Source organism: Saccostrea cucullata, unplaced genomic scaffold (genome assembly GCF_032062105.1).
Source record: "Saccostrea cucullata isolate Sc308-1 unplaced genomic scaffold, CSIRO_AGI_Scuc_v1 ctg773, whole genome shotgun sequence".
In the NCBI taxonomy this organism is placed as follows: domain Eukaryota; kingdom Metazoa; phylum Mollusca; class Bivalvia; order Ostreida; family Ostreidae; genus Saccostrea; species Saccostrea cuccullata.
The window spans coordinates 49,709-61,656 of NW_026928493.1; the positions used below are offsets into that span (position 1 = coordinate 49,709).

Sequence of the window (11,948 nt, forward strand, 5' to 3'; positions counted from 1 at the left end):
CTTTTTGATGAGCTTCTGTACTTTTAACCAATGAAATTAGGGTTTACGAACAGTCTTTCAGTTTGTAAATTGGATACAAGGAAGGCTTTTTAATCTTAGGATTAAATAGGATTAAATTCTATTTAAAATAGATATAGGATTAATTTTAAAAAAACAACAACATACATGTATGCCATGATACGTACTGACACACAAAGTTGCCGACTGCAGCATGATAAATAAAGACTAATGGCCCCAGCCTATTCTGTCTTTTCTTGATATCTCCCCTTGTAATGGAACTTCAGTCTAACAATTTTAATACCACCACCCCCTCCCTTTCACAAAAGGATGCTTTTAACCAACTCTGGTTAAAATTGGCCCAGTGGTTCTGAGAAGAAGTTGAAACTTTGAAAAGTTTAAAGAAGGATGGACATGTGAAAAGCTTACAAAATGATGGAAAGATGGATGGACAACAGGTAATCAGAAGAGCTCACCTGAGCTTTCACCTCAGGTTAGCTAAAAATTAGAGCTTTTTTTTTTTTTTTTTTTTTTTAACACATATTTCCCCTTAGTCTATACATACTCACCTTTGATTTCCTTGGTATACTCTGGTTCTGATGACTTTGGTAGATCATCAATAGGTTTTGCTTGGCTAGCATTTGCAATTTGGGTGTTATTATTTTCCTCCTTTTGGCCACCTAGTCCTACGATCACACCAGCAGCTAACGTAACTCCCTAAATCAAACAAAATATCATAAATTACCTGTGGGTACTTTCATAACATTTTATATTTACTTGATTATATCACTGCATAAAAAATACATGAACCTTGAAGACAAGTTTGTAGTCATCACATTCCTGTTTCCATTTGGGCATTGTAACAGGTCTGAATTCAAGGTATTTAGTAGGATCTATGTAGTCACCATCATCTTTCTTGATAGCCATATGTATGTGGTTTTTACAAACTGATGCAGTTGCTGTACCTATTGGCTCACCAGCATCAACCTAAAACATTAAAGAGTTTCTGAAAAGGTATTTGATCTAATTTGCATTATCAATACATAGAAATCTTTATAATTTGATTGTCCTTCATATCTTAAAGAGTTCTTTTATTAATTTTTTTTACTATTTATTTAGGAAATATTTCAAGGGGACATGTATTTCTTTATCGAGTTTTTGATTCTTTATCAAGGATAGATATTTACCAGAATTCCTTGCCTAGAGGGCAAATGAACTCTAATTTTGACTTGTCTACATGCAAAAGTTGATTTACCAAAAAGAGACTTATTTTGTTTGACAGTGCAGTATAACGGATACAGAGGAGTATGTCAATATATACATAATTTGTAAATACTGATATGAATGCTAAAACATTGAAATATATTCATATCAAAAATAAAAAAGCACTTAAAAAAAACACAACTACATTTAATATTTAATGATGTTTAGCATATTATAATAGTCAACTGTGTCATGTAACGTGTCCTGCATTCTCTTAAAACTTACCCATTTTGACTCTTCATCCACTATCTCGGAGCTTGGGTCAATATTAGTAATCATTACTGCAGTTCCATTTAGTGATCCTCTGCTTATTTTTATTATCACAGTACTTGAATCCTCTGGATCTATAGTTATTTCTCCAGCAAATGGGGCCACTATCTGCCAATTGAAATATTCAAGTATATGTATTACCAACTGGTTATATTTGATTAATTTAAACAATATTTTATTATTTGTAAACATAACATGATTTCAGTGCAGAGTTCACAATAAGTTGGACTGGTGAAACCAAATTTTGATTTTTAGTATTAAGAGGTCCATGGGCAACAATGCTCATCTGAGTCACTAAATAGTCCCTGCTGTTCTTCATATTAATAATTACTAACCATACCTCTTTTCATTAGAAGAAGATTTCTATTTTTTTTTTTGTATCATATTTCTGTATTAAACTTGGATCATCCATTGTGACCTAATCCCAGGGCTCAAAATAAATGAGGGCCAGTGAATTTCTATACATGTACTACTGAGAAATACTTTCGCATACATTGTAAATATATGTCTTTGTTGTTCTTGAGAGGAAGATTTTTTAGATGTTTTTCTAATATTCCTAAGTAAAAGTTTGATCACACTTTATGGGTCCCACCCTGACCTGAACAAAATGTGATCAGAAATGCTAACTTGAGCCTAATTTAGCCCAGGTTAGCTAATGTTCACATTGAATATTAATGAATTCCTTGACCATATAAGCCAAAATGATAGGTTGACTTGAAAAACCAAACAATCAGAATGTTTTTAACTTGGCATATCTTAGAACTGATAAAATCTTGAATTACAAGTATAAAGACATAGTAAGTTCCAATGATTAGCATGTGATAGCTAGAGTAATACCAAAATTGCACCTGGAAAGTGGAAAAAAAAAACAAAGTTTTACTTACTTCTGCTCCCATTTCAATAAGTAGATCAATTCCATCATGTCTGTATTCTGTATGACCACTTCCCAGACTAGACGGATACTGTCCATTTCCACTGCATCCATCACCTACTTCTCTTCGATCTACTGGAAATAGTTTGTGGGCTCGTGTGCCAAACAGAGCATCAATTATTCCTCTTGCAGTTTCATATCTACAAAACCCCCAAAAATTTATTTTAACCAAGTTAATCTTTGAAAGCCAAATGAAAGACCCCATCAACTCCTCTTTTTAGGCCTTAACAATTTACATTACTTTTTTGTTGTTTAATACAGTGAAACATGTCTAATCCAGATCTTATGTAATCTTAAGTCTTGCCTAATATAATCTAAACTTGAAGTCCCTTTCAATGAAAACAATTATTTAAAACGTTGTCTGAACAGAAATGTTGTCCAATTTATTAGGAACCAGTAATGTTCGGATTAGACAAGTTTTCACTGTATTTCTAAAGAATAGACACTTTTCAATTGTATTTACTTTGCTTCTTTTAATTAGTTAAGCCTACTAGCAGATAAGCATTATAGTCATTCATGATCATCAGTGATCACTTACAAGTTGTCCTTGTCATTTACTATAAAAGCAGTTATTTGTCCTAGTCATTTACATTAAAATCATTTACTTACATGGGGGTTTAATTTTACATTTTATTTTACATTGTTTTGAAGTATAACTATATAGACCCATAAATTCATCACAAAATTTAAAATTTCATACACATAACTAATAAATTCGAACCCTTAAATGTGATGTTTTAACATTGCCACAATTTTCTAAATTCGAATCATCTTAAAATGGCCATTGTTTGCAGTTGAAGCGCTAGATATACTGTATTAGTGGAAATTTTGGCAAGAAACAAAATTAGCAATTTCTCCTTAAAAATTGGTATTTTATTTCTAGTGAGAAGTAATTCCAGTGATTTTAAAATGCTCATTTAAGAAGCTATTACAAATAAAATGCAAAAATTTTTTAGGAATGTTCAATTTCAGTGATCTAAACACCCTCACCAATAATGCCAACATTAAATCCTTGCTAGCCTCAATCTTAATTTCCAGCGCATAACAATCATAACCAAAAGCACTGATTAATATGTGCTTTAATTCAAACAACATTATGTGTTACTCCATTTCAATAATTTTATTTGTATTTATATTATAAACCTACACAGGAAAATGTAATTCATCCATGATTAATTTAATTCACAGCACAAGAAAAACCACAAGCCTTTTTGTTTTTTGATAATAGCCAAGGATCAAATCTAATGGAGGAGGTTTGAAAGATTTTTTTTTTTCATAATTCAAAGTGTTTAGCATAATTTGAACACTATTAATATTTCCTAATGTATACTTTATAAGATGATGGCAGACTAAAACTGTAAAATGAGGCGTGAAAATAAATACAGAGTTATCAATCTTGCCAAAAAATGTGATGACACAAACAGAAGAAAACTTTAATTTAATACATACAAATTTTGCAAATTCAACAAAGTGCAGAAGTGTTTGAATGGAGAAAAAAGTTTATGAGCCAACGCTTACTAGTAATACCCCCTCAATGATGTGAAAATATGCTCTCATATTTATATAAACACAAGTCATGCGACAAAAATTCAGTATGAAAAGAGGTGCATATAGATAAACAAGAAGTGGACATTGGATTAATGCTAAAATGAATCCCTCCATATTGCAAGTCTTAACAAAGAGTGTTCTACACTATCAAGTATCTTTGAGGGATTGTTGATGAGAAAACTGCGACAGAAAAATGTTATGAACAGACAGCTACACAAACAGACAAGACAGAAACATAGCTACACAAACAGACACGACAGAAACATGCACGTTTAAAAACAGTATACTTCTCCTTCAGAGTGGAGGAATAAAAACAATTAAGAAAACTAATCTTCTATACACATTATAAATTACAGTAAAACATACTGATTACAAAGTGGTGGGAATATTTTAGATAAATTGCTACGTTAGAAATGTAATTCACAATACATGTATATTTTAAACCCACAAAGAAAGAAAACTTTGATATTAGTGTAAATTTATGATGAGCTCGTTTGCCATAAGCATGATTGTTTTACTGTATTTTTAAACATCCCTTACTTTGAAATAGAACTAAATTCCCAGCCTCTGTTTCTTATTTATCTCAGCAATAATAAACTGTAAATCAACTTTTATTCATGACGACTTTATTTCGCGATTTACCAGGGATCAACTAGTTTGCGACGATTTATTTTCACGATCAAGGCTTTTTGGATATGTTGTTAATGGACACATAGACTTCAAGGACTGCTTTGCAACAAGAAATATTCGCGATGAGGCTCTCACATACTTCGCGAAAATTTCTCACATATGAATAAGTTGGTTTACAGTAGTTGTATAAAGTAATCTATAGAAGGCAGAAGGGGGAGATTAAAAACTAGTTCAAACTTACCCTTCTTTGAGAATATTGTAAGCATCTTTAATCGACTTGATGAGTTTGAATACTTTGCCATATGTATTTACAAAAGCATCTGCCAAGCCTACTAAATCCTTAAATGGGTCAATCAATTCTTTCTTTATGGTAATGAAATTGTCCACAATTTCCTTTCTAATTTTTTTCTACAAAATATAAAGTCTGACATACATAAGCACAATTGCTTAGACAAGGAAAAATTCAGTTAAATGGGACTTTTTATTATGAAACTTACATAAGAACTTTTGCCTTTAGAGAATTTCATAATTTCATCTTCCCCTTCATTGATGCTTTCATTTACCCACTTCTGTCCACTAGCATTCAAACCTTTGAAGGCACTGTTGGCCATAGCTGAATATTCAATCCACAAATCATGTACATTGAACCAGTAAGGTTTTTCATCTTCAAAGAAAATAGCAAAATTAAAAGGGGCACTTTAGAATGTACACTGCAGAATGATTATTATAACAAGAGGCCCATGGGCCACATCACTCACCTGAGCACTAAGGGTAGGAAAAAGTAGAAAATGGCTTTTTATTGTAAAGTTTAAATCCAAAAGTACTCCCATGACCAATTATGGATTTGCTATTTTTTAGAAAATGATTTTTAAAGAATTTTTCTATATATATCTTTAAAAACTTTGGTCGGCCATTTTGGCTCCGCCCTACCCCTGGGGGTCATGATTTGAACAAATTTGAATCTACACTACTTGAGCATGCTTCCATATAAATATGATGAATTCTGGCGTTGTCAGTCTTGAGAAGAAGATGTTTAAAGAATTTTCCTATATATTTCTATGTAAAACTTTGGTCGGCCATTTTGGCCCCGCCCTACCCCCGGGGGTCATGATTTGAACAAACTTGAAACTACACTACCTAAGAATGCTTCCATATATATATGATCAATTATGGCTTTGTCATTCTTGAGAAGAAGATCTTTAAAGAATTTTCCTATATATTTCTATGTAAACCTTTGGTTGGCCATTTTGGCCCCGCCCTACCCCAAGGGGTCATGATTTGAACAAACTTGAATCTACATTACCTGAGCATGCTTCCATATATATATATGATCAATTACGACTTTGTCATTCTTGAGAAGAAGATTTTTAAAGAATTTTCCTATATATTTCTATGTAAAACTTTGGTCGGCCATTTTGGCCCCGCCCTACCCCCGGGGGTCATGATTTGAACAATTTGAATCTACAGTACCCGCATCGTTATTCTTTACAGGATACACGATACGATAGGATACACGCACGATACGATAGGATACACGCACGATACGATAGGATACACGCACGATAGGACAGGATACACGCACGATAGGATAAACGCAAAACACGATAAACGCAAAACACGATACACGCAAAACACGATAAACGCAAAACACGATAGACCTGATAAACGATCTACACGATAGGATAAACGCAAAACCTGATAGGATTGTTTCAAAATGCGGAACGTTTTTTGACAAGACGAAAAGATTATTTTGAATTAAATCTAAAGATTAAAGATTATTTAAATTAAATTATATTTTAATTTAAATACTCACAGAGCTTCAAATCTAAACTATAAAGTACATTTAAATATTATAAAAAGAACCTGAGATCTCTGTATTAATTTTACAAAAGTTGTTTATCTATATATATAAAAAAATTGACAGTGATTAAATGGACATTTATGAAATGGAGACTGTATTTTTTTTTTATTTCTTCTCAAGTGTGTGAATTTTGAAACTCTATAAACAGATTTATTATTCATGAAAAATATTCATTTTAATTTTCTATCTAATAAATTTATCTACAAGTAGCAAGTTATTTCACGGAAGACATTCACGCAATAAATTAAAAATTTGTATTTAATGTCTAAAGCTTACAATCTGTGATGTATCCAAAAATCGCAATTAAATATTAATTTCTTAGAAAATAAAACAAGTAGAAGACTGGCCGAAAGAAAGGTTTAAAGAAAACGGCTTTAACAAAATTAATGAATTTAACATGATAGATCTATCAAGAACGAAACAGTTCAAGAAAATTAAATTTTCTGAATAGAAATTTAAATAATTATTAAAATAATGGCGCAATCTCGTATTTATTAACGAACATTGAATGGTTAAATACTTTCTTCTTAACATTACAAAACAGAAAAAATAATTAACAAGTGTTAAAAGAGTAATTCCGACTAAATAATTATAAATCATTGCTATTAAACTCTGTGTGTACTGTTTCTAATAATAACGAAAAATAGGTTTAATTCGGCAAATGAATTATTAAACCTTAAAAATCATTTAACACTGACCCGGTAATCTCATATTAGGCATATTCGAAGGGCGGTATTTTGAAAGTCCGCACCAATTTAAAATTACTAGATAAACAAGATCTTACCAAATAGCCAAATATAATATTGAATTCTTAAATAAAGTTATATACGTATGAAATTAAATCAAATAATACAAAAAATTGATTCGGTGTATTTATTAGTCTTGCATGGTCACGGCGGATCAGACGACTCCTTTTGTTTTATTTTTATAGTAAGATACCGTTAAAAAAATATTGCGATCAATGAAATTGTTTCCTAGTATTAATTTTGTTCGTTTTACGTAGAAAACCCGATGACCCGAAAGTGCGCGTAGCATAAGTGTAGTATATTTTTTCATCTTTATTAAAAGACTTATTTTCATAAACATAATGGAAACATTGTACGAAATGAAAAAGAATCAACGGAGTAAGTTTAGAGACTCCATTTCAGTAAATTGATTTATTTTAATTTTTATTTAACATTCAAGATGATTTTTTAATCCATAAATCTTAGAATTATGAAATGTATTTTGAATTAAATCTTTGATAAAATTGTTCAAACAAGTTAGGAACAAAATTCCGAAAATAAGAAGTTGTGTTTAAGTAGAACCAGGTAGTATTCGAGGTTACTAATTGACCCTAGGTGAGAAATCAGTACAGGTATGTGGACGGTGATCACACACACACGGGCCGAGGTGTCAGTTAGTGGAGAAGGGGGAGGGGGCGGTTAACCGCACAGGAAGACAGTGTGCTAATTAGAGAGCTACACATACGTGTCAGTTTTCTTGTAAGAAAAGGTCTTCGATTTTTTTTTATTTTTGGCATTCCGATGGATTATATTTTGAGTTTTTTTCCACGCCGAAAAGGTAAGCTGTTAAAAAACTTCATGTTTTCCCCTGTACATGTATATATTATTTTTATGTAATCTAATGCCAGATAAAATTAATGAAAATCTTTTATTTTAAAGTAACAGCCATGGTGTGATAAATTGGGTAGAATATTTTCATTGATTATATTTTATAATTTTGATTTCTTTTATTAATTTAGACATATGTCAAGGAATTTTTAATCAGCTTTAAAAAATAAATTTAAAATTTGAACGTATACGGCAAAAATCGTTGTTAAAATCATCTGGATCATTGTCTTATGTTATATTATATTTTTAACATCAAGACTTTAAATAATTGTGCATACATGCAGGTCAGACGCGTAAACATATTTCTAACCTTATCAGAGGAGAAAGAAGAAAAAACAGTATATTGCATGAAAAAAAGACACTTTTCAATATCCTGCTAATTATTTATTCATTTTCTTTTTGTTTACGCGAACATCGTAGCTTACCAGAAATCTTTCCCCGGTAACTCCGATTCATTTGAGAAAATCTTCTTAATAGTATTTAATTTTGACAAAATAAATCATGCGATTCGATAAATTATTTTTTCACTGAAATAAAATAATTAGTGAAAGTCACTGGGAAGACTAGTAAATTTACTGTCCATACAATCACTACCTTAAAAGTAGTTTAACTAGGTATTGGGTAGATTTATACTAGATAACATTAGTAAATCTAAGCATTCATAAGTAACTTTCACTAGGTATTTAAGTATTTTTACGACTACTACTCCATTTTTCACTATCTTAGCTACTAAACAGAGTTATAACTAATCACTGTCCATACAATCACTACCTTAAAAGTAGTTTAACTAGGTAATTCTCTCAGTGAATTATAGAAATAGACCAGTTGATCGATCTACTTATAATTTCATTTCCAAAAAATAGAGTTACTGTTTAAATTTTGACAATTACTCTCCGTTTTACCATGATATAATTATTTTATTTATAATATTTAATTAATCAATTTATTCATTTATGAAATACGCGATTAATATTTTTTCCTTCTACGCTTTAATATCTCTTATATTGATGAAAAAGAAAGGGATAAATCTTTATTTTCTCTTTTTCGGTTGAAATAATCTTATTTCTATTAACAAAACGAAAAAGAAACTCGGAATAGCTCAGTAGTTTCTTTACATATTAAAGATAAAAAGCGAGGGTTTCTGAATATACACGATAAACGCAAAACACGATACACGATAGAACCTGATAAACGATCTACACGATAAACGCAAAACACGATAAACGGAAAACACGATAGAAAACGCAAAACCTGATAAACGGAAAACACGATACGATAGGATACGATAGGATACACGCACGATACGATAGGATACACGCACGATACGATAGGATACACGCACGATAGAACACGATAGAATTGTAAAGAATAACGATGCGGGTACTGTACACTACCTGAGCATGCTTCCATATAAATATGATGAATTATGGCTTTGTCATTCTTGAGAAGATTTTAAAGAATTTTCCTACATATTTCTATGTAAAACTGGTCGGCCATTTTGGCCCCGCCCTACCCCCGGGGGTCATGATTTGAACAAACTTGAATCTACACTACCTGAGCATGCTCCCATATAAATATGATGAATTATGGCTTTGTCATTCTTGAGAAGAAGATGTTTAAAGAATTTTCCTATATATTTCTATGTAAAACTTTGGTCGGCCATTTTGGCCCCCCTACCCCCGGGGGTCATGATTTGAACAAACTTGAATCTACACTACCTGAGGATGTTTCCCCATAAGCTTCATCTTTCCTGGCACAGTGGTTCTTGAGAAGAAGATTTGTAAGATATGCCATCAAATTTTCATTAATTCCCAATTATCTCCCCTTGAATGAGGGCGTTGCCCTTCATTTGAACAAACTTGAATCCCCTTCAACCAAGGATACTTTGTGGCAAGTTTGGTTGAAATTGGCCCAGCGGTTCTTGAGAAGAAGTCGAAAATGTGAAAAGTTTACAGACAGACAGACGAACAGACGGACAGCTAGACAGACAGATGGACACACGGACGCCGGACAAAATGTGATCAGAAAAGCTCACTTGAGCCTTCAGCTCAGGTGAGCTAATAAATGTGTATGCTTTTTAAATCTACTGTATATATTAGCTATATAATTCACATAATTATTAGAAAAATACCTTTCAAGAAAAAACAAGCATCTTGAATCTTGTCCTTTTCCTTTATGATAATTCTTATAGCTCTGAAAATTCTGAGATAAAAAAATTAAATTAAAATTTTTTACAACATTTATTTCAAAAATATATGGTAACAGTGGATTTACAAGATGAACCACCTCAAAAATTAAACTTTTTGACCCATTATTTAACCATTAGGTATTAGGTATACAGTGAACTTACGAAAATACTCCTTTTCCAATACCCATAATAGCCTCTTTTGGATTTTTTAATATAATAGAAAAGCCATTAATTATATCTTTAATTCCATGATATATTGCTGTGGCTTGTTGGGGAATCACCACTTTTATAGCTTGTTCCACTTCCTATAATTAAACAATTCACTTCAACTGATTAAAAAGTACATGTACTAGTATTGTGGTAGCAAATACTCCCCCCCCCCCCCCCCCCCCCAAAAAAAATAAAATTGTGAATTCAGATCAAAAACAAAGGGATAACATTTCAAAAGAATTCAAACGTTATTCTATTTTTAGTGACCAATACAAACCCTTCATCTAATCAATACCACACAAATGGAAGCATGCGTCTTAAAATGTCTACTTTACAAAACCTTATATTGGAAAATGTATGAAGAGTTGCATTTTGAAAGAATTTCACTAAAAATAACAAAAACAACACTCTAATACAGTAAATCTTTTCTTATTCAGATACCAATGGTTCCAAAGAAATTGGCTAGATAAGACATTTTAAACAGGTGATTTTGCTATTTTGACTTAAACATCTTATTCACCAAGATTTTTGAAACACAACAGATGGATTAGACAAGTTTAACTGTTGTACATAAACCTATCTACATGTAAATATAGGTACTCACATAAACAAACCCCATCACATCTGTCTTAATATCATTGAAAAGTTTTGTAACTTTACGAATAAAATTGATGACTGGTTGAAATTCCTGGGGCAAATCCTTTGGATCAAACTGTCCAATTTTCTTCCAAGCTGTGGAAGCTATCCTTCTCAATCCCAATACCTATAACAATGAAAAATCTTCAAATGCATACATGTATACAAATTTACTATTTTAAATTGTGGTATCAAACAACTGTAGTTTTAATATTTTTCAGTGAATGAAAATGTTCATATGCATGTGTTTGAGGTGGAGGAGACTAAAGTGATCACATACTACAAATTTTACTACCTATAAAATAAGATAACTTAGCTGTTCAAGAAATTACACATGGATTGCATTTATTTTTTTGGTCATCAACTGCCCAAAAAATCTAATCCTTCCACTTGGGAGATTTTGATACTGGGTATATGAGTGTCTTGCACAGAATGTGAAGGTTTGTAGGTTTTATTAAAAACAAAATTCAATACCTTTTCAGGTAAGTGAGTAATAGCATCAATGAAGTCTGCAATAATATCCTTCAGATTCAGTTTTCCAGATATTATATCCTTGAAGAGTTGGACTCCTGCTTTCACACCCTCAACTATTTCTTTCAATTTTCTTGAAAAGTTTGCAGCCAGTTTGAATATTTTTTTCATATCATTCCCCTAGGAAAAACAAAATAAACATACATCATATATGATAAAGACAAGATACATGATTGTACCGGTACATAAAGTCATACATGCCCTGTTCACATGAATGTACAATAAATTCTCAATGCACAGTAAATTAATTGTGAATAAACTAAATGCAAA

The 11,948-nt window shown here is 31.6% G+C and overlaps 2 protein-coding genes across 2 annotated transcripts in view; both read right to left on the reverse strand.

The window, feature by feature from the left end:
• The window catches only part of LOC134277763 (uncharacterized), a gene marked incomplete at its 3' end in the record, with an annotated part of 50,306 nt that extends 49,375 nt beyond the window's left edge, over positions 1-931 (reverse strand). The window contains exons 1-2 of the mRNA XM_062760074.1: positions 808-931; positions 567-714 (exon numbers count right to left, since the gene is read on the reverse strand). Of these exons, the coding sequence (XP_062616058.1) occupies positions 567-714; positions 808-924 (265 nt within the window). The remainder of the gene's footprint in view (positions 1-566; positions 715-807) is intronic.
• Positions 932-979: 48 nt separating this feature from the next.
• On the reverse strand, positions 980-11,792 carry LOC134277750 (uncharacterized). The gene is made up of 8 exons (XM_062760061.1): positions 11,622-11,792; positions 11,116-11,274; positions 10,486-10,606; positions 5,137-5,303; positions 4,881-5,047; positions 2,415-2,601; positions 1,486-1,638; positions 980-1,003 (listed from the first exon to the last, which is right to left on the reverse strand). Exons 1-8 carry the CDS (start codon positions 11,787-11,789, stop codon positions 980-982), a joined length of 1,146 nt encoding a protein of 381 aa, XP_062616045.1. The 5' UTR covers positions 11,790-11,792.
• Between the last annotated feature and the right edge of the window lie 156 nt (positions 11,793-11,948).